Genomic DNA, 23,244 nt, shown 5'->3' on the forward strand with positions numbered 1-23,244 from the left:
TTTACCTATTTATAGAAGACCAGAGAAGATTTTAAAAAAAAAATGTTGTTTTTTTTTATTTTCATAAAAATAGATAACTTAATTAATGACAAGCATTTTTTAGATTATTAAGAGTTTGAGTTTTAAGACAAATTTGTATAGAATTTTAAGTTCTTACTCATGCCTTGGTGACCTTTCCAGATAACTGAATGTAAACATTGTCTTGTTTTGTTTCTCTCCCTTTCTTTGTCATGCCTAGCTTTAGTTTTATTTTCTGTCTGTTCCGGGAGGTTATTTCCTGATTATTTCGCCTGACATCAGGATATCACACTTTTCATGCTTGGAGTCCTTGACAGATCTTGAGATGCCCTCACCTTCTAAAGTAATTCACAAATTTTACTAGCTATATAATACAGTAGTATGCTTTTCTTATGAATTCCTCTTTTCCATAGAGTTACAAATTAAGATTGTATTGCTTACTTGTTTATTTATCCAAACCAAAGTTGATATCATTATAATATTGTATTCACGTTTCGTTGAAACTTACGTGATTCAAAGTTCCTTTGAATATTATGTACTCATGTAGATATTATGTATATTACTTTGTATTACTTTATATGGAAATAAAATCATTTTGAATTGAATTTTGAATTGAAGGCAATTATTTTGGAATGGAAATTCTGGTAAAGATGATTTTTATTCATTGGTGTATTCATCTATATAGTCATCTATCCATTCGGGGGGGGGGGTTAAACTAGAAATGAAATAAGACGCAAGACTAACTCAAACCAATGGAATAGTACAACCGACGTGCTTGAATGCTTCACTACATTTCCGGATAAAGAATCCTAGACATCCATTGTAGGCCTATTCAATCTTGTATAGATGTCTATCTTTCATTCTCCACTGAATTGCTATTTTGTCTGTCTGAACCAGGCTAAGAAGCTTACTAGGCCTACTATAATGAAAGACAAGATTGAAACCAATATGATATACACACAAGGAGAACACCACTATTATGATTATAACGAAAAAGCATGGGGGAGCGGGATGGGATGGCGCAATCAAGCAGTTCGATATATTGGTAGTGGGCACAGGGCCCGAGACGATCTGCGAGCTAGTAAGATTATATCGCAATTCAAAAAATTGAGCACACAGTGTACATAGGCCTACACCGAGACGATGGACTAGCGGTGCTATAAGGATGGCATGTTACTAGCAGCACGAAAAACACGAACAAAGCGGGAGAGATATTCTTCTATTTAATACATGATATATTAATGAAACATGCAAATCTCTGGTCGTTCTTATCGAAAGTCCTATATCATCTGATGACTTTGTAATCATTTTTTTTTTTGTGGTAATCTTTTCTGCTAGGATGTGTAGGGTATTGGTAAAGATTTAATAGGTCTACATAGAGTTAGACTGTCCATCCGATGCTACCCCAGAAGGTAATCTCATGTTAGTTAAAACTTGCTGTAGAGCAGAAAACCAAGGTCTCCTTCTCCACAAACTTCTTTTGTATATCGAGAGATGCGAGAGAATTGATTGAACTTCCACAATGATAATATATTATGACCAGCAGAAATGCATGAATGATATACCTATAGTTTAGAACAGCTCAGTTGAGGAAGGAACTCAGTTAATCGGCCTTGATGCACTGTAAGTTTTGTTTTTGTTTTGTTTTGGTTTTTTTTTGGGGGGGGGGGGGCTGTTTGTTTTGTTTTGTTTTGTTTTGTTTTGTTTTGTTTTGTTTTGTTTTTTGCCAATGTTCATACAATGCGGGGGGGGGGGAAGGGGAGAAAGTAGGAGGACAAACAGCAAACATTCCAACCACAAAATCACAAGCTTTAATGCATTATTTGGTAGGAAATATAATGCTGCAGTTACAATAGAGCTGGTAGGATTGTCCCTGAAAGAAAAATACGTAATGTTTGCGTTTCTATAACCGATCAGTGTGAGAATGTTTTTTGTTAGATGACGGAAACTTTTGATTGGTTGCGGTGTATCTACGTGGGTAAATGTGTGTGTAAAATCACTTTCCGCACTGGTGAGGATTACGTTGTGTTATATTTACGTTAGTTTAGTTTTAGGTATTCATCTAATTAACTCAATTGTGCAACTACAGTCAACACCATAATCCTGGATAACAAAATCTACCAATATACACTCGTTTGAACATGCATGCACGCAAGCCGAGATGTTGGCGTCTAGTCTTCTTGATCATTGTTGGAATATGCATCGTTTCCTTTCTACTGAAAAGCCAGAAACGAACACAGAGGTATACTTCCTCCTTAATCAGTCCTCTTCATCTCAAATCGTCGACGGTGGCCACTGGAGGACGGTCTAATGTCTCGTCAGCCACGAGAGAGCAAGCGGATAAGAACGTCTCGAAGCCATTACCCAAGTATATGCTAGAGCCGATCGACAGTCACGATTTCCTATACTTACACAATCCAAGAAATCTGTGTAGCACAAGTGATCATCGTGGAGAGCATCAAAGGGTGGATATTGTTATTTTCGTGTCATCTGCTCCTGCCAATTTCAATCGACGATATATCATACGAACTACTTTTGGACATGAAAAACAATGGTTGTCATTTAAGAAGACCGTAGTACGAACAGTGTTCATGTTGGGCATGACATCTGACGATGCTGTGCAATCGAAAATTGACCAGGAATATGAGTTGTACAGGGATATTGTGCAGGAGGACATGATCGACAGCTACCAGAACCTGACACGAAAGACGATCATGGGTTTGAAGTGGGTGACGAACCATTGTCGACAGGCCAAATTCGCAATTAGAATTGATGACGATGTAATATTGAATGTACCCCGGATTGTCGACATGCTCTCTAAAGCTCCATTACACAACTATACCGCTGGAAACGCTCTTTTCACGTCTCCCGCCATTCGAGACAAGAACAGCAAATTTTACATTTCAAAAGAGTTCTATCCGGAATCGATCTACCCGCCTTACCTGACAGGGCAGGCTTATATTATGTCTACAGACCTCGTAGAGGCAACTTACAGGACCGCTCTGACCACCCGGCTCTTTCCTTGGGAAGATGTCTTCGTTGGTCTGTGCTTTCAGAAGATGGGAATTAAGATCACGAGAGATGACTATTTCGTGTGTTTTCACGCAGCCAAAAACTTCTGCAATGCCGCCAAAGACAAATGGAAATTATATGCCGTATATTTTGATCTGTCCGAAAATCTCATGCGTCAGGCGTGGCAAAGTCTGTCGCCATACATGTTCACCAAGTAGATAAATGTTGCTATAAAAGTTTGCTCCATGTGAATATTGAAATGTATGTTTGTGGTATCATTGTACATTGTGTTATATGGGTGATTTTTTTAATGAATTTACAGGGGAAATTGTTATAGTTCGTTCTGCTGAAGTTCTTAATCCAAATATGAAATGAGGTTCGTTATTCCGAAGGTTCATTAATTTGACAATCTAAAGAAAAAGTTCGTGATTCCGAAGGTTCATTAATTTGAAAATTTAAAAAAAAAAGTTCATCAATTCCAAACGTTCGCTATTGTGAATAGAAACAAGGTTCGCAATTCCGAAGATTCAATACGTACATTTTTTTTTCATTTTATTCAATATGTACTTCGATTTTAAAGCCCTCTCAGCAGACATTGAGAAGAAGAATACGAGCAAATCGCCAATTACCTCCAAAATACAAAAGCTAGCTAAGATCGTGTTTATTTGTTTATTCATTTGTTGATCCATATATTTAACACGTAATTCTCCCTCATTCAATAGTCTTGCTGTTTAAACATTCGTCAATAGTTACATTGAATTTTAGTTGTTCAATTGTCTATCTATACAGTCCTTGTATTTGATATTTCATTGTGTTCAGTACAAATTACACCTCTCATCCAATAGAATCAGAACAACACTCAACACCGCATCAAAACAGTCACAAGATTCATCTCCTGAAAGAAGTAATGCATGGGATGGATGGGTTTATAATGATTGATTTCAGGTAATAGACGAAGACGCATTCTAGGGCATGGTCCAATCATGCACCAGGCACCTACTTTATGACCTCACATATAATTATGTTGAACATAGGTAGGTTAGATAGGTTATGACGTCATGCAGCACTCTCGAAACCTCCCGTAGGAGGTAAGTCAAGTGCTCTTTCGATTGCCTTGAGAATAAAATTTTGATCATCTGTTCCACATAGTATATTGAAAGTGTTTGAGGGCATTTCCTGTAGTTATTGTAAATTCACCTTTTTCGACCTCTATTTTGAGTTTCCGGTGTTGACCTACATAAATAAAGGCTACCAGCTGCGACAAGAATGATTACAGAAATGTTTGATTAATATTTTGCATAGTGATTTATATTTAGATATAATCGTATCAAATATATTTAGATATTTTTTCTATTGTGATGGTTTGGCAACGAATTTCATTCTTTTCTTTTTTCGTCAGTGACTTCTTCCTACCAGTGCCCATGTGTATTGGTGTTGAGCTGAAGCTTGCTTCAGAGAATACGGCACTACTGTATTTATGCTGTGCTGTAGTCATTATACATGATGAAGTGAGCTGCGGCAAAAAGAAATTTGGACGTGTAACACGTATCAGTGGCACTTGCATTGTTCAACCTTTGACCTTATAAAAACTTTTCATGTGAATGTAATTTTCCATGACTACAGTATCAGGGTCCAGATTGGTTGCTGAAAGATACAGGAGTACAGACGGCCATGGAAAATTGTCGAAGGTAATTTTCTTGCGGTAGATTACTTTGTCCTTACAGCGTGCTCTGTGTGACAAACAAGCGTTCTTTTTAAGGCGTGCTTCATTCGCTTCAAATGACAGTAATCCATGCGGTGTTCATTCAAGCCCATCGCAATGTTCACATTGTCCCTAGCACAGGAAGGCCATCCACTTCTTGCCTATAGGAAAGAGTAAAATGTATGTGTCAGATATTATATAGAATATATTATATATATGTATATATATATATATATATATACATATGTATGTATATGTATATGTAATATGTATATGTATATGTATATGATATGTATATGTATATGTATATGTATATGTATATGTATATGTATATGTATATGTATATGTGTATGTATGTTTGTGTATATGTATAAGATAACCGACTGGACACGTCTAGTCAGTGTTAACCGACAATAGCTTAAAATGAAAATTAATCACCTGGTTTGGGGTTTGTTTTAGAGAAGACTAGGAAAAAGAAGGAATGTTAAAAAATGATTCTCTATATTTCCTTTACGAAAAAAAAAGTGTCTTTGTCATCTGGCCTTGTTGTAGTACATATTTCAATTTAGCCAAAATCAATACAAATGCAAAGGAATTTTAGCATCAAATGTAACTCAAACGCTATAACTGAAGACATACTGTAGAAACGTTAATTAAAGCAAACAAGTAAACAAGCATGCAATGCAACGACGATAATATAATGTACGTGCAACACGATAGAACAAAAATGTAACACAATCTGCATCGCAATTACAGAACAACGCAACATTATCTGCAACGCGATAAAGCAACGCAACAATATCTACAACGCGGCAAGTGTTAATGGCCATCTTGATTATTATACAAAGATAGAGAAGGGATCAAGATAATAGTGTAAGACACGCAGAAAAGATAGAGAAAATAGAAAAAAAAAACCTGGAGTACTACTTGAGAGTGTCTGTAAATCACTGTGATCACGGTTCCCGTGTGATCGTTTTTAATCCAAAGGCACTAAATGCGCCCAACATAGGAGGTCCATGCAGTCAGGACCTGATGGTTCCAGGTATCGGTGAGTAATTGCCTGTTTTTGTTTTTGTTTCTGTTTTTTTTTTTCATTTTAGATTTTCGTAGATCGCGATTCCCTTTTCTCATCCCAATTTGCGTCTTTCGACGATATTGTTTTCTTTGTTGGTTAGGATACTATGTTTTCTTTTGCTCTTTCTCTCCCATTTCTCTTATTCGTATTCTGATGTGTCTTCGTTTGTTCTTTTATTCCGCCGTCCTTCGTTCCAACTCAATGACCTCGATTTATCTATGATCTCTGTATAAATCTGCAACTTTCTCTTTCGCGACTTTTGACAAATCTGTAGTGTGTTTTCTTGCCCACTGTCAGTTGATTGTCTCCGGTATGCCGAGGAAGGATACTAGTAAGCAGTGAGTATTGTCTAGGGTCATAAAATGCCTGTTGTACAGGTGGATGATCTCTTAATTCCTCCTCTCCAGCTTTCAGGACGAGATAGCATATCATTCGATGATCTTTTCAATATTTTTTTTTCTAAATCTAATCACGCAGCTCTCTTGTCGTTCGATCACAAAACCAACAAATAGTTGCCAGACATGCAGACGTAGACTTTAAGCTTTAAAATTATGTATGATTCAATTCAAATGGACTCTTCTAACCTGTCTTAATACTGAAAAGAAAGCAGTGCACTCCAGAAAGTGTACAGGGTTTGTTCAAGAGCTTTTGCCACGCTGTGCTAGCTGTGCGATTAAGGGAATAAAAAACAGGATCTAAACCATCGGAGCAACAACAATGAAGGGATTATCATATTAAGCTGAAATTAAACTGCTGAATCAACACATTCTATAGATTATAAATGCCCACTTTCAAAGCAGTAGTATCATCCTTTCCAAAGTTTTTATAGAGTTGAAAGTGAAGTGTGCGGACGGGGTTTTTAAGAAATGAAAAGAGGACGCTATAAGACACACCTAATCACACTATTCAACCAAGAAGTGTTCAAGAAAAACTGTTAAAAGGCAAATTTCCTGTTCGTTTTATGCTACTTCAAACTTCAGTGTAATGCAGAAGACCTGCTTTTTCAGGAAATATGAAAAAGTCAAAATTGGCTGGGCTGACCAATTTGACCTTATTTTCAGCCCAAACACAAAATCAGTGCTTGCGACTTTCTGTTGGTTTTGTGATGCACGGTCACAATTAATGTCTCATACAATATTTCAAGTTCACTCCTTGCAGCTTCTTTCACTTAAATCCCGAAAGTACGCTAGGAACACATTGTTTGTGCTCACCTCCGTAGCCATCAGGTCGACCAAAGACTTCGTTGATGGTCGGTGGCGGCTTCTCCCTCGTGGGAGGCGCCAGTTGGTAGAAATTACTAGAGTACGGTACTCTAGAAATGACAAACGCACGAACAAACCCTTTTCAGTAGAGATTTGTGTCAATTTGTGATGACATAAGACTTCAATTCCATGCGACTTAGAATAAAAGTTGGATATTAATGTATATAATTATATATATATATATATATATATATATATATATAATCACACATATACATGTACAGTGTATACATAAATATATATATATATATATATATATACATATATATATATATATATATATGTGTGTGTGTGTGTGTGATAATATCATCAAAAATAAAACTGAAACGAAGTTCATGCTGTATTCACCAACAGTTTATTTCGGCACACAAATTTTCGAGCGATTCGCTCTTTCTCAAGTGTTGATCCTAAGAGAACAAGAGGTTCCAGGTATCTTTTGAACTATGAAACTATTCCTCGAACACCCAATAAATCTGTTGTGAGTGTTTAGGTTTACTTAAGGCATAATTTACCATTTACAAAAGAAACAAAAGCCCAGCTGTAGTGCTTTGAAATAGTTTTAAAATATGAGTTAGGGATAGAAACAACCAATGTAAAAAATTTTAATCAGTATAATAATGTTTAGTGTTGTTTAATATACAAAATGTAAACAATAGTTATAATAAAAATGAAGAGTTTGTTTGCAAAAACCGATAAGTCCATTTTGGAAGATTTTGAAGTACAGTATCTGTCATAAAGTAAAAAAAATACCTTTTAAATGATATATTGGTCACTACACAGAAATGTACATTTTTGAAGTTATGGTCAAAAGAAGCAAAAAAATATTCTTTTCATTCTTCTTGACCTTCAATCGCAAATATCTCCATTTGACAAATATGGACTTATCGCTTTTTGCAAACAAACTCTTCAAATGTTTCTTGACTAAACAGTTATGATCTACTGAGAAGGATAGTGATATCTCCCTATGTTTTAGGCTTTATTGCAAAATTTTTACATGGTAGGATGTTCTGTGATTCAACTGACCTACATATCTGCATCATGTGTTTTATGTCTCAAACATTTTATAATCACTGCTCCTAAAGGTAAACTATACCTTTAATTTGTGCTCAGTGGTGCAAATGTCATTGACAAAATAAGGAGTTCAATATGAAAATACACAAATCTAAAAAAAAATATACCAAGGCAGCGTATTGCCACCGTCAACATATTATCATTAGGAGTTTACCTAATATTTCAAAATACATTCAAGTCATATAAAACTAGATAGGAAAGTAGCTTTTAACATAAATTAAATTGTTATACATAGGCCTAGATTACATTATTGAAATATAGGCCTCCAATCAGGAAAACATTTCGTCTTTTTTATAAACTTTTTTTAATCTTCGAAAATAATGGGCAACAAAGCAATTGATCTGTCTGTAATTTTCAAAGCATCTTTTGATTATCGTTCTTTTTATATGACTGTAACCAATTTGGCTACTTTATTTTGTTCAAGTTACCTTTAATTGAGACAAAGACTTATTAAAGACATCACACACTGATCACCCATGGTATACTATGCAGTCTAAAATAATCACAGGAAAAAAAATATCGTCAGAGGCAGGTGACTTTAAAGGTTTTAAGGCTCAATGCTGAAAGAAAATCTTTTATCTACTGAATATACGTTTGTCTGAATAATAAAAATTGATACTCTGACCCAAAGGTGCATTATTGTGTTGATTTTGCATAACGATATGCCAAACATAATTCTGCTGAATCAAGTCATGTAATGGTACAAGTCAGGGTGTAAACGCGAATTATTTACATTATTTCTGGGAAGTTTGTGAACCTGTATCTCACTTTTTTCTTTTTGTTCTTGTTCTTCTTCTTATTCGTCTCTTTCTTCTTCTCCTTCCTCTTCTCCTTTCTTTTTGCGTGTCATTTTCTGGTGAGGGCTATTATTCAAACTTACTTCTTATGTAAGGGCATCCCTACACAAATTCAAAACAATTTCCTGGGGTACGTTCTTCATCAGATCACTGTTTGTAAATCATCACATATGACCTAATCTGTGTAAATGTTTTCCAGTAGTTTGACAGATCCGACTGGAATAAATCCAGATCCGATTGCTTAGATTCCAACGGCGTAATATTACGAAAACACCACTCGCAAGCGAGGAAGAACACCCGTTTGCAAGATGTCGAAGGAGTACTTGAGTACGTGGTGTGACTGCAAGCGGTCGAAAGAGGGCACTCTTTCACAAATCCACAGTGAAGAGATGAATTGGGGAAAATCTCTTTGGTGGTACATGTACTATATCACACACGTGTGGTACGGAAGTTCAGTTTCCCAGGCATCACCATTATTGCACAGGGGCCAGCTAAATCTTGTTGAAGCAGCACAGTCGCCCGATTATAAACGACACAGCAACTGTACAAAAAAAAAAAACCGGGAACCGTTCAACGGCCTTTACTGTACGCTAGAAACAAATATTTCTTACCTGCCTTCAGTAACAGCAACTCAAGAGGATATCAACGTCAGCAGCCATGGCTTCGTCAAAGGTTAGTAAATCTTCGATCCATAAAAACACACGTAAGAATGTATGCAGCCTCTTCTCTTGATCTTGTTCGGTGGCGTATTGTGAGTCAATGTGACTGCCTACGTATTTACTCACTGTACAAATGTACTACAATTCACTGATCATGCTGAGCGAGCTAAGTCTTAGACTTAAGTTCGACCATATCTTGTCTGATGACAGTGATGTAACTTACTCTTAGTTTCTACTATTCTTGTCTGGAACTGTACCGGTACCAAGGCCAAGGGGTTGATATTCTTACACGGTGTGGCCCGGGGGCTCGGGGCGTCAGTCATTTCTGTTGAAATGTTGAATGTTGAAATGTTGAATTCTAACTTACTAGAACATAGACCTAGTTCGCAGAGTTTGGCAAGTCTTTTTCACTCAGTGTATAACTAGTATCATTCTTATTTGCTAGTAAGTTGAAAATTCACACTTTCTTTGCCACTTCATATTTTCTCTGGTCCCCCAATCGCGAATTTAACTACTCGCGAAAATGTGTGACAGCGACAATTCGCGAAAATTTATGTACCCGGTACGCGAAAATTATACTAGCGTATACAGTACAAAACCTATCCTAGGTAAAATAGGATCAGAAGTGTCTGACTCAACTCTTTGTCTTCACTCATTGATATTTGCAGCCCATCCTTCACTCGTACTTCAGGAGTTCTTGCTCATGGAGAGTTCGTGCAGGTGAGGTGAAGTAATATGGCCGCTATGGGTGATGAAGGTGTCTGTGTGTCATGTCTGTGACTGTGTCCCCTCTTCTTTTGGTAAAGTACCGTCCATCAGCATCATGGGTTGTGCAGCAGACTACTTGTACTACAACTGTCTCTGGTATTAAATGGTACAGTGATGTGAGGTGCAGGCATGTACAGCTAGTAGAACTGTATGCCGAATTATTTGCGAGATTTTTATTTTCACAAGTCAGATGCTATTTCATTTGCAAATTTAAAAAGACATGAAAATATTAACTCTGATTCCGACGTGAATGTGATGTATGTGCATGCACTTCTCTGTTCAGTACTGTCCTCCATAATCGTGAATCTAATTGCGAATCTTACTGCTCACAAAATTGTCGGGAAGTCCCCATTCGCGAAAAATTAGACTCGCTAAATATATGGCATACTAGTACAGTACTTTAAAACAGCTGTGAGGGTGTAAGTATGTAAAGTGCTAATTAAAACATGAGCACATCAGAGGAAAGCCAGAGGTGCACTTGATGGTCTGGTCAGATAGGCTGTTCCATCTTATAAAATTCCTTTTTTTTATCTTTGGAGGCAAACTTAATGTATATTCTTTATTTATCTTTATTTCAAAGTGAACAATGAAGACAGTGCATCTACATAATTTGATTTAATTAATTGATTCATCAAAATAATCTCAATCAGTCTCTTTCTTTCCCTCTCCAGCTCTTGCTTTAAAAGGCATCGACTATGAGTATCGAGCCGTCAACTTGCTGAAGACTGATCAGGTTTGTAATGTGGACCCAAAGGTCATGTGTAGGATGTAAAAGAAAGCTAAATTCCAGCTCCAATAATGGGAATATACATTTTGCTTTAGATTTTACCAGGGCAGGCTAATCGGTGGAATTATTCTAACCATTCCCTCATTGTAAAGCATAGCTGTGCCAATCAATCACAGACTTTGTGAGGACTCTCTATCTCCATTGGAAAGTGCTGCATACACTACAGTGCACTCCTGTGTGTTATAATGAACATGGTTATGATGAAATGCTCGATGTAAGACTTCAGGTCAAAATATTGTCATGTATATACATTTGTGTACTTTACTCTTAGACTGTAACAAAATTTCCTTTAACCTGTTGAGGACGGTTTGATTTTGCTACAACACGCATTTCCCATAGACACTTGCCCGAGTATACTCGGCCCGAGTATACTGAGGACTCGTCCTCAACAGGGTAACAAAAGAAAACTGCCAGTCCTTTACATAGGACATTGTTATGATGGAAGTGCACTATGTTACCTAGCCTTTTGTCAAGGCCCTCTCGCTGTATGGTGAAAAGAGCCCAGCTGAGTGGGGTTGCGCGAGGGCCTTTTGAGATCTGCTTCGCATCCTTTTGTTAGCCCTATGAATTACCGACTTTTGCTCCCCGATTTCGGGAGTAAAAGTCGACCAATCAGCGTGTCTGTCTGCTCGAACCCGATTTGAATGGATCGAATGCACGCCACTGACCTCACATAACTCTACACACAGAGTGTGTAGAGTTCTGTGGCAGACCTACACTGACCGGGTGGTCAGTGATGCATGCGAACAGGCATGACAACACACCAAGACTGGCGATTCGGGGAGCGCGCCATTCCATTGGTTGACTGGAACTGTTAAAATGAGTATTCAGGAGGGTTCACGTTCACATTACAGCGAGAGGGCCCTGACAAAAGGCTATATATTACCAAGCTTGTAGTTGTACGTCCATAGGAGCTGCATAGGTGTATTTATGCAACAAGTCATTAGGTCTACACTTGAATGGTTATAGGCTGGTCCACTGTTTATTGCTGACTATACCACATAATATGGAAATATTATTCCCAGGCTTGTTTGCCTGTAATTTCAAGTGATAAAAACTGTAAGATGATTAGCTTATGTAAGATATACAAGTAACTCCTGGTATAACAAAGTCCTAGGGATCAGTAGTTTTCTTTTCTCATATCAAAATCTTGATACTGAATAACTGAAAGAAAAAAAAAAACCATAAAGATATGTACCATGTACTGTAGATGATTTGGAGACCTGAATGTTTTCATTGTTGTAATAAAATTTCATTATGGGGGTGTATTTTTCTGTTTTCAGGTACATGTAATGGGATATCATTTTCTTCCAGTAATATTTCATTACTATGTTTCATCCTAAATAGCTGTCAGATGCTTACACAGCCCTAAATCCACAAGGACAAGTTCCATCTCTGCAGATAGATGGCGTGTTGATGACCCAATCAGTAAGTATATCTTATTTACTCAAATAATGCCACGCTGCCATTCCGTTTAATTTCTAGAAAAACAAGAATAAAATAGATTTTACAATACCCAAGTTTTCATCAGTAGCAGAGTATCAAATCTGGAGTGAGTTTGTAAATGAAAATAGCAAGATTTATACTCAAATCATTATTCTTTTTCATATTCAACTTTTTTTGTGTGTATCTTTCTTGTTGGGGATATTATGATTTGTGACTTGTAAGCAAATTTTTACATTGTATATTTCCTGTAGTTCATAATGACTCAAATTGTGATGCAAGTGACAGCTTTGTGATTTTGAAAATATGTTGCTTCTTGAAGATTGGTATGTTAGGATGTAGTCAGATTTCCATGATTTTTTTGTTTGTTTGTTTGTTTTTTTTTTTTTAATTCAGAGAATTAATTGAATATTGAGTCACAGTGTCATGGCACTACTCTGTTATCCACAGAAAAAAAAAAAGTTATATTGGGATGTTAGGTTTTGCTTTTTATGCATCAACCCCCCCCCCCCCCCCAAAAAAAAAAAAGACAACAGAGAACAAACACACACCAAAATCATCATTACGAATTTGTTACACCTGAAACTAATGGAGCATCAAAGTAGTGCTTGGGGTCACCTTTGGTATTATCCCAGCTAGAGTACAAACACTGATGTTTTCTTTTTTGCTTTTTGTCTGTTTGTTATTGTTTTTCAGTGAGTGATTACTGTATTTCTTCTAAATGGCCAGATATGTTGAACAACTACATAGAAAACATGGCTCATTTTTCAAGCCTGGTCCACATGATTTTCTGTGGAAGTAGTGTGTGAAAACTACTATCTCCACAGATTTGATTTGCTTGAATTGAAACTGTACCAATATTAGAGTCATGATTAAAATACTATAGCCATTATTACTGATGATTTTGATTCTATTTTAATGAAAATGATATGCTTGTTATTATTGTCATTATTTTGTCAATGAAATACCTCTTTCAGCTGCCCATCATTGAATACCTTGATGAAACTCGAGATGGCGTCAGTATACTACCAAAGGACCCCCTTCAGAGGTATTCGGTATGTTGACTTTCTTCCTTCTCCAATTTCTTGTCTCTGTGTTTCTGCATTCGTTGAAGTCATTTTCATGATCTGTTGTTGGCACATGGTGCATGTGCTCTCTTCAACACATATTCCTTCTGATGAACAAGTGTACAACACTGATTTGAAATGAACTGATACAAACATTATTGATTTCTGAGAATGTGTACAGTGTAGACAAAGACATTAATCCCATAGTAAATGCATGACACCTTATGCTCTGGAACAAATCCACCATGGACTTGGTGCAGTACTTCATTACTGGAGATTTAATTTCTTCTTTTTTTTTTCATTGTGAAACTAAGGCTGTGACCAGATGTTAGAGGTGATGAAGTGGGAGATAGGGGTTTGAAATGTGTGTTTTATGTGTTTTACAGTGTAAACTGTGTGCAATTAATGCACAAAAACCCTCATCAATAATGCTGAGCATTCAGGAAATTTTTTGTTATGAATTGAACATAAAAAGATGAACACTAGGAGAAATTTATAGTATGATACTTAGGTATATTAAAGGATATGCAGGACTTTGCTAAAAGAACCCAATTATGTTTATGTTGACATTTAATAGTTTGGGCATGTTTTTATGCCTCCGCAACGAAGTGGCCGGAGGCATTATGTTTTCGGGTCGTCCGTCCGTCCGTCCGTCCGTCCCGTTTTGTTTTTGTCGATATCTCAAGAACCGTGTGGTGGTTTTACATCAAACTTGGTATGAGGGTATATCCTTGGGGGATAATACTTTGTGTGGATTTTGGGGTCACAGGGTCAAAGGTCAAAGGTCACAGATTATTTTGTGAAAAAAAATTGAAATTTCATGTTTTTCTCCATCTATATCTCGCAAATGGTTCAAGGTATCTTCATGGAACGTAGTATATATGCTTGTACCGATGGGCAGTGATTATCTAGGGAAGTTGGGGGTCATGGGTCAAAGGTCAGGGGTCAAAGGTCAAGGTCAACTCCTCAAAATATCACTACTTTCCTTGTATTTATGCAATGAATGAAGGTTTGTTTTTTTTTTAACTTGATGTATACATGTATTACCCAATATATATTCTGTGGGAAGTTTCTTGCCAAAAGGTCAAAGGTCAAAAGGTCAAAGGTCAAGTGAAAGTGCTGAATTGCACTTTTTCCTCCATATCTCAAAAGTAACTCAAGGTATCATCATGAAACTTACATATTTATGCATGTTCCACCTAACAGTGATTCTCTTTGGAACTGTGAGGTCAAAGGTCAAAGGCCAGGTTTAGATAATGCTATTTTCCCATGTGATACTGAAATTATACTTTTTCTCAATACCTTGAAATATTACTCAATGCATAAACTTATAAAAGGGTCAAAAGTCAAGTAAAAATCATCAGTTCCCCAAATACCTGCACTCTGACATTTTAATCATTCATCCAATTGAACCTAGTTCTAGGAAAGTGAACATTCAGCACATTTGTGTCAAACCTGTCATTTTAATATTTTGCCAATTGTTTGAAACTGTCATCACACATTGTCAAGACATTGTACTATAGACCTATTAGGAGAACCATGCATTATGGCGGAGGCATATCAGTCGCCGTAGCGATATATCTAGTTATCATTTTTGTCTTATTTGTTTCATATTGCAGACTCGCAGGTTGGCTGAAATCATAAATGCAGGAATCCAGCCCCTTCAGGTACAGGTACACCATTAAATGTGTGCAGTGTAGGTTTCTCCAATTAGAACACCATAAGCTCCGCTGCAACGCTTTGCTAATCACAGTGTGATCAACATTCATGGATGCTTATGCATGCTAACAATATCATGTTCAAGACCTTTCTACCATTGCTTGTGACGCTCATCAACTGTTGAGTAAACATTAATGATTTGTTTAGTAATCAGTTATGAATTTCACTTTGGCACATTTCCGTATCAAAAGCTGCTTATTTGCATGTTTAGTGCATGCTATCTCAAAGTTTTGCCATTTGCTATGCAAGATATTGTCTGAATTTGTGATCAACTTAACCATATCTCTTTGCTTTCATTTATTGGGTTTGTACTGTTTTTGTTTTTTGTTTTTGTTTTTTTTTTTTTTTTATGGCTCATTTATAGTTTATCAGTCACTCAATTTGTGATGGGTCAAAAGAAAAAAGTTGCATGCTTGAAAACTGGTATTCAGGATTTTTTCAGCAATAGGAAAAACAACACATCACGATTATTTTTGAACAGAGAATTGTTTTTGTCATTTGCGTTAAGACTACATTGTGAATGTAAGATGTGTTTCTCTGCCATACAAAATAATGTGCCCCTACAGTCATCAAGAGGGGGCCACTGTTTTCTTTTAGGAAACACTTCAGGTCTAGTCAAATTAGAAGGTACAGAAGAGTACCTTCAAGAAAATAATTTGTGAGCATTACCCATACCTCAACCTGACCACGTCCCCTTGGACAATTTTAACTATCTCAAACAAGTGATCACTTATTCAAACGTACGGACCTTATTAACCCGTTGAGCAGGCGCGCCGGAAGCAGTTTTGGATTGGGGGGGGCAAATATTGGAGGGGGCTCACGATAGACCATACTTATGTTACACAATACACACATACACACACACACACACACACACACATATATACATATATATATATATGTATGTACAGTGGCGTACCGTGAGTCGAGACATTGGGGGGGGCACCTTGTGGAAAAGTAATTTTTATGCTTGTGCGTGTGTGCGTGCGCTGTCAGTCTGCAAACTTAATGGGACTACAATACATTACGGAATGTGATACATTCAACAACGCAGTCATGAGCAACATTGTAAGTTTTCCTTACATGGATTATGGAATGACGGTGTGAAACGACAAGTTACTGTCAGCAACATCTCAACTCAACTGCTGGCAATTACTGGCAGCAACATTAGGAGAATGGCATAACGATTAAATGCGAGCGAGCAAAGCGAGCGAGCTTGAAAATTTTGACAGTTTAAAGTCCCCAAACTGCCGTTTGTAGCTATTTTTTTATTTTTTTTCCGCTTTGGAAATTAAGGGGGGGGGCAGCCCAGGCGCAACTGCTGGCAATTACTGGCAGTAACATTCTCTTTTACAATGGCATAACGATTAAATGCGAGAGAGCTTGAAAATTTTGACATTTTACAGTCCAAAAACTGCCGTTTGTGGCTTTATTTTTTCGCTTTGGAAATTAAGAAGGGGGGTGGTGTGGGCGGGGGCTAAAACTATTTTCTGGGAGCGCTACCTACGTCAGGTGTCACGTAAGTAATAACGACTAGCGGTGGAAGAGGGACGTATGGAAGAATTTTTTTTTTTCTCAGGGGGGGGCACACGTATAAAAATTACATAACAAAGAAGAATTTTTTAAAAAGTTGCTTCAAAAGGAGGGTTGGCATGGGCCAGTTGTGCCCGCCTCTAAATCCGCCAGTGCTTAAAGCTAACATTTTGATATTTACACGATTTTCCATAGCCAAAGGCCTCTAAAAACTGCAACGGTTACCGTTGAATGTGGTTGAGATAATCTGCTCACACGCAACGAAAAATGAATGTCTAAACATTTATGAGAGTTAGAATTACTAGTCTTAGCTAATAAATTTCCCTATTTGTATTTTATATATATATATATATATATATATATATATATATATATATATAATTTTATTTATTTTTATTTATTTATTTATTTATTCATTTATTTATTTTCTTTTTGGGGGGGGGGGGGGGGCAAAAATGCGTTTTGCCCTCACCCACTTCCGACGGTTTGATTTTGCTACAACATGCATTTCCCATAAACACCTGCCCGAGTATACTCGGGACTCGTCCTCAACGGGTTAATGTCTAACAGGAGAGCCAGTACTGGCAACTATTCTTAGAGATGCGAGTTGCATTTTGAGAGACCTGTTACATACAGGAGAGGAAAATGGTTCATCTTTTTCTCATCCTTGCAGAATCTCAGCATGCTCAAGTTTGTTGGGCCAGAGAGAAAGATGGAGTTGGGCAACTCAGTCATCACCAAAGGCTTCAAAGCCTTGGAGAAGATCCTGGAGACGACTTCTGGCAAGTACTGTGTGGGAGACGAGGTGACCCTTGCAGACCTCTTCCTTGTCCCTCAAGTCTACAATGCCAACAGGTGGGCGTCGGCTTTGGATCAATATAGTAATGATGGTGATAATGATGATGATTACCTCTGCCAAGGGAGGAGGTTATGTTTTCATTACCATTGGTTTGTTTGTAAATAGTTAGATAGTTAGTATGCCGTTTGCAAAATAACTCAAAAAGTTGAGCACGGATTTAGATGAAACTTGCAGGGAAGGTTGAGAATGACACAAGGAACAGATGATTAAATTTTGGTAGTGATCCAGAAATTTTTATGGGTTTTTTGAAGGATTTTCAATATTTGGGCAGGTAGGGTCAATGAACTTTGGAGTTCAAGCTGCTCATTTTTTAGGTTTTCATATGCGCACTATAGTGCATGCTCTAGTTTCTGCTAGGAAGAGGCGCGCCACGCAGCAGAGGGTTTATGCCGTAACAAAGGCTTCTATATTGGGAAATCAGGCGATTTTCAGCATGCATACGTATTGTTGGAAATCACTGATCTCTATGGAAGAGCAAGATCATCGGTGGAAAGTAGCTGCTTGGCAGAGGTCTGCACTCTCAGAGTGCTTTTCTAGTTCAAGTTGTGACTGTGATTACAACAATATATAACAGTTGACCTTGCCTAAGTGCACCTCGCATAATTCATCAAATTGGCTTAGTCAAAGAAGAAATCTAACCCAAATGGATATGTAAACATATTTATGCCTCCGCCACGAAGTGGTGCCGGAGGCATTATGTTTTCGGGTTGTCCGTCCGTCCGTCCGTCCGTCCGTCCGTCCGTCCGTCCTTCCGTCCGTCCGTCCGTCCGTCCGTCCTTCCGTCCTTCCGTCCTTCCGTCCGTCCGTAATAAATTTTGTGGACAGGGTAACTATCAAAACCTTTTAAGGTATCCCAATGAAACTTGGCATGTATGTGTACTAGGGGGTGAAGTTGTGCCTATCAACTTTTGGGTGCACATGGTCAAGGTCAAAGGTCAAAAGGTCAAGGTCAAATACGTAAAATTTCACTATTTCCTCCATATCTATGCAATGCCTGAAGATATTTTCTTGAAACTTAGTGTATGCATGTATTACCCGATTAAGATTCTCTGGTGAAAGTTTTGGGTCATGAGGTCAAAGGTCAAAGGTCAAAAGGTCAAGTTAAAATATTAAAACTTCGCTTTTTTCTCCGTACCTTGGAAATTGTTCAAGGTCTCTTCATGGAACATAGTATACATGCATGTACTGACTGGCAGTTATTATCTAGAGAATCTAGGGTTCATAGGGTCAAAGGTCAGGGGTCAAAGGTCAAGTGCAACACTTCAAATTTTTACTATTTCCCTCATACATGTATTTATGTAATGCCAGCAATCTTTTTTTTTTTTTACACTTGGTGTATGCATGTATAACCTAGATTATCTGGAAATTTTCTTTTTCTCTTTTTTTTTTTTTTTTTTGGGGGGGGGGGGGGGGGGCGGGGGTTTGCCTCAAAGGTCAAAAGGTCAAAGATCAAGGGAAAGTGCTGAACTAACTTTTTCCTCCATATCTCAGAAGTGGCTCAAGTTATCTTGAAACTTAATACATATTTATGCATGTTCTGCCCGACAGTGATTATCCGATGAATTTTAGAATCACAGGCCAAAAGAAAATGGTAACAGTGTACTTTTCAATACAGAAATTACACTTTTTCTCCATACCTTGAAAATTACAGTATTCATACACTTATGAATGGGTCAAAGTCAAGTTAAAGTCCTTGAATCCCCAAATACATGCTCTCCTATTCATCTAGTTAAACCTAGGTAAAGGAAGGTGAACATTCAACACATTTGTGACAAACATGTAATTTCAATATTTTGCCAATATTGTGAAAATGTAATTATACATTGTCCACATGTACTATAGACCTATTAGGAGAATCATGCATTATGGCGGAGGCATAGCAGTCGCCCTTAGCGACATTTCTACATGTAGTTTTATTCTATTATGTAAGTCAACATTCACTTTTTAATAAGTGGAAGGATTTTCTCCCATTCTTTTGGATTTGACAGAGGCTAGGTTGACTGTACCATCATTTTTATGTAAATCTGTAACTAAGCACTATCAAATCATAATTACTCTAGTGGGGTACAAAAGCCACTCATTCTTGATGTCATAAGACTATCAGTATTTATATATATGCTTTTGCACTTGATTCAAGGTTGTTGGTGATATCGAATTTCTTATATGTATTAATATAGGTAAGTTTTTGTATATTTGGCATGCTGCCTATGCAAATAACATTAAAGCAATCATTACCCATAGAAGATGGCCCTGCACTGACATGGTGGTTGCCTCCTTTTTGCATAGCAGGTTTAACGTGGACATGAAGGAGTTCCCCACCATTTCAAGAGTCAACGATGCCTTGAGCACCCTGGAAGCCTTCAAGGTCAGTCATCCACACGTCCAGCCTGACTGCCCCGAAGATTTGAGACAGTAGGAAGACAGCACAGTGCAGTGTGACAATGTCAAACAGGATTCCTGCCTTATCTAGGAAGACGACACCCGTCGTGGTACAGACCAGTTCCATGGTGATGCTGAATGGTGTGCTAATCAGGACCATGTGACTGAAATACCTGTAGAGGCGACATCTGCGAGTGATCTCTTTATTCCTACCTTTTCTTTCTTTTCTTTTTTTTATACAGTGAAAACTCACTGTGAAGAAAAATTACAAATTCTTGACATAACAAAATCTTCTTCAGTCAAGATGAAACGTATTTACATTATTTTAATTGATTTTCATAGCAGATGATATGACGAAGTAGCTGATATAATGAACAGAAGTTACCAGTCTCGAGAACCTTTTGGTATTGAGTTTTCCACTGTATCACGATGTGATACTGAAATTGACTGATGCTGCTGAAACTGACTTGTGCTGCATACAGTTCTTCCAGAATCTATACAATTTTGAGGCAATCATTTGTTTGTGTCAGGAGGACATGTACCATATAGATAAAATAATGTCATGACTTTTCACAACAGTAAGAGCACAAGGTATGCATACCTTAATAAACATGGCAACTGACGAGGATATTGATATCTCTTTTAATGACATAAACTCATCCTCTATAATTTTGGAAGGTACGGGTCGAGGACAAATCAATATATCAGCACAAGCCCCTGTTGAAAGGGTTCATCATCACTCCCTTAATTGATGTGATGATTCCGTCTTTTACCATCCAGTGTATACATCATCCATCATTTTCAAATTGATTGTCTTCAACTCATTTACGTGGGGATCAGTTATTAATTCACTTTAGTATTTCTGGGGTCTATCTCATTTTCAGCTTAGCTCTAGGAGAAATTACAATTCAATTATGAATAAATCATGTCAACTAAATCTTGCTTGAGAAATTAGAGCTTGTGTATTATCCATAAACTACCAATTCTACCAATCATGCAAACAAGGTTCTCATTCCTTTCACAAGATGTTCAATTTGACATAGATAAAGAGTAAATTGGACAAACAGAACTAGAACTATCACTCCATGGGATTAGTGATCCCACCTAAAACTGAGGGAGTTAGCTAAACCAACAATAATTTTGTATGCTTTTTATTAAAGAAAAAAACGAACAAACAAGATGTTCTAACCATGACAATGCATTGTTCAACGTTGAATAAAGATGTGTCTTACTCATTTAAGAATCATAGTAGTCACATGTGACATATCTCAAGCCAAATGCTCAAATACTGAGTGAATTAGGTAAATAAATTGGTAATTGCTTTGATTTTCATTCAAAAAATGTTGTTACCATGGCAACACGTTTTACATTAACAAAAATTGAAGTTTGCACATGTGGATACGTGTGTCAAATTTCAAGTCAAATGTTCAAAAGCTGAGGAATCCATAATATTTTGTATGATTTTCATAAAAAATATGCTCTTACTATGGCAACATATCGTTTGATAAAGACCAAAAATAAAGTTTGCACATTCACATACTATACGATTCACATGTGCCAAAATCCAAGTCAAATACAGTGTATTCAAAACTAAGGTTGTTGGCTTAATCCACAATATTTTTGTGTGAGTTTCATGCAAACTGTGCTGTTACCATGGAAATGCATTGTGAAACAATAACGAAAGATGAAGTTTGCATATCTATATGCAATAGCAGTCACATGTGCCAAATTTCTAATGAATGCTCAAAAACTGAAGAAGTTAGCTGAACCATGAGAGAGATATGTAATGCAATGACTGAAAGTCAATCTTTGGTCCACTATATTCATATTGAAAAGCAGTGTAAGCCACCAGCTGGGTAACTTTCCAATTAAACTCCTCAAAAAAGTCCTGCAATTCCTATTTGATGTGTCATATTTCTCTTCAAACTACATTATTTCATTAAAATGTGACTTCATAAGAAAGCCTGATTAATTTTCTTTACGATGATAACTCACTTGTTTACATTAGGCATTCCTGGAATGCACAGTATGACTGAGTAGGAGGAAAGGTCAAATGTGAAATGTTGCAAAATAGAGCAAACGTGTTATGTCAAGCAGTATGATTCACATTTGCTTTGTTGTTTCAGGGAAGGAATTTGCTTGAAAAGAATGCATTGTGATATTATTAGATTCCAGTCTTCATCCATGAATTAAAAACTGCAGTAGTATTAGCAGATTAAGATTAAACATGAAGATTGACCAAACAGTCATCTAATGTCTAGGAAATTGGAGTTTTTGAAAGTGCTCTCATTTCAGCATTGCTTATTCCAGTGGCCTTTTTTCATCAAAACTGTACATTATCAATCGCAGAATTGTTGCGACTTCTCACTTTTGATCTGTCCCCATACTCAGCTGTTTTGCACATTCCAAGAACACCCAATCATAGCAAGTGAGGTGTTATTTTAAAGATAATTAAGGAAAGGGGGAAGGGGATTTGCCAGTTTAAAACCTGTATAATGACCTACTTTTATTGATGCACTGTACTTTCTGCAAGTCTCAAAGCCCCCCATAGAGACACATTCTGTATTCATCATCTCACCATCTCATTGCACTTTAAGCTAATTAAGGTTTGCTGAATTTATGCTTCATTCGAAAATGTGTCATATGAGGCCATATATTGTATTTACAGTCTTCATCTTTTGGTCCCAGTATTTATTGCAAAATATGATTACACTGAATTCATAACATGTGAAGAACCTTTAACATTTTGCCATTGTTTTTGCCTTTAGCTGACACCAAATTCAGTGATTAGTGCCCTGTACAGTACTATGTCTTGATTGTTTTCCTGTAATGGTAGGAATTTGGGGATTAAAGTGTATTACTTTACGTTGTCTGCAGCAAAATTTTTAAATGAAGTTAGCGTCAGTTTTGAATGGTTTGTTGTGATCATCAAACCCCCTTTGCGTGTGTCCTTTCATATACCCTAGAGCCAAGATTGTTGGCAAAGCCCATATATTATGTTAGATATTAATGGTTAGCCTAGTTTGGTAAAAAAAAAAAATGTCACTACGGTACCATTGTAATTTTGGACTAATTGCATACATGTATGTTGAT

At 37.0% G+C, this 23,244-nt stretch overlaps 2 protein-coding genes across 3 annotated transcripts; both read left to right on the plus strand.

The window, feature by feature from the left end:
* Positions 1 to 2,159: 2,159 nt before the first annotated feature.
* On the plus strand, positions 2,160 to 3,248 carry LOC139708122 (beta-1,3-galactosyltransferase 1-like). The gene has a single exon (XM_071620103.1). The coding sequence runs from the start codon at positions 2,160 to 2,162 to the stop codon at positions 3,246 to 3,248; it is 1,089 nt and encodes a 362-aa protein (XP_071476204.1).
* A 6,181-nt stretch (positions 3,249 to 9,429) lies between these two features.
* LOC139745033 (maleylacetoacetate isomerase-like) lies at positions 9,430 to 21,657 on the plus strand. Of its 2 annotated transcripts, none has more exons than XM_071655445.1 (8): positions 9,430 to 9,609; positions 10,265 to 10,316; positions 11,036 to 11,097; positions 12,499 to 12,579; positions 13,572 to 13,649; positions 15,281 to 15,334; positions 17,587 to 17,768; positions 20,062 to 21,657. In XM_071655445.1, the coding sequence occupies exons 1-8, from the start codon at positions 9,595 to 9,597 to the stop codon at positions 20,186 to 20,188; spliced, it is 651 nt and encodes a 216-aa protein (XP_071511546.1). In that variant the 5' UTR covers positions 9,430 to 9,594; the 3' UTR covers positions 20,189 to 21,657. The 2 variants fall into 2 exon arrangements, with proteins under 2 accessions (XP_071511546.1, XP_071511552.1); XM_071655451.1 differs by having other exon boundaries at positions 15,281 to 15,328.
* Positions 21,658 to 23,244: the final 1,587 nt, after the last annotated feature.

Source organism: Diadema antillarum, unplaced genomic scaffold (assembly GCF_040938485.1).
Source record: "Diadema antillarum isolate AM-2024a unplaced genomic scaffold, OU_Dant_1.0 scf00000036, whole genome shotgun sequence".
NCBI classification, from domain to species: domain Eukaryota; kingdom Metazoa; phylum Echinodermata; class Echinoidea; order Diadematoida; family Diadematidae; genus Diadema; species Diadema antillarum.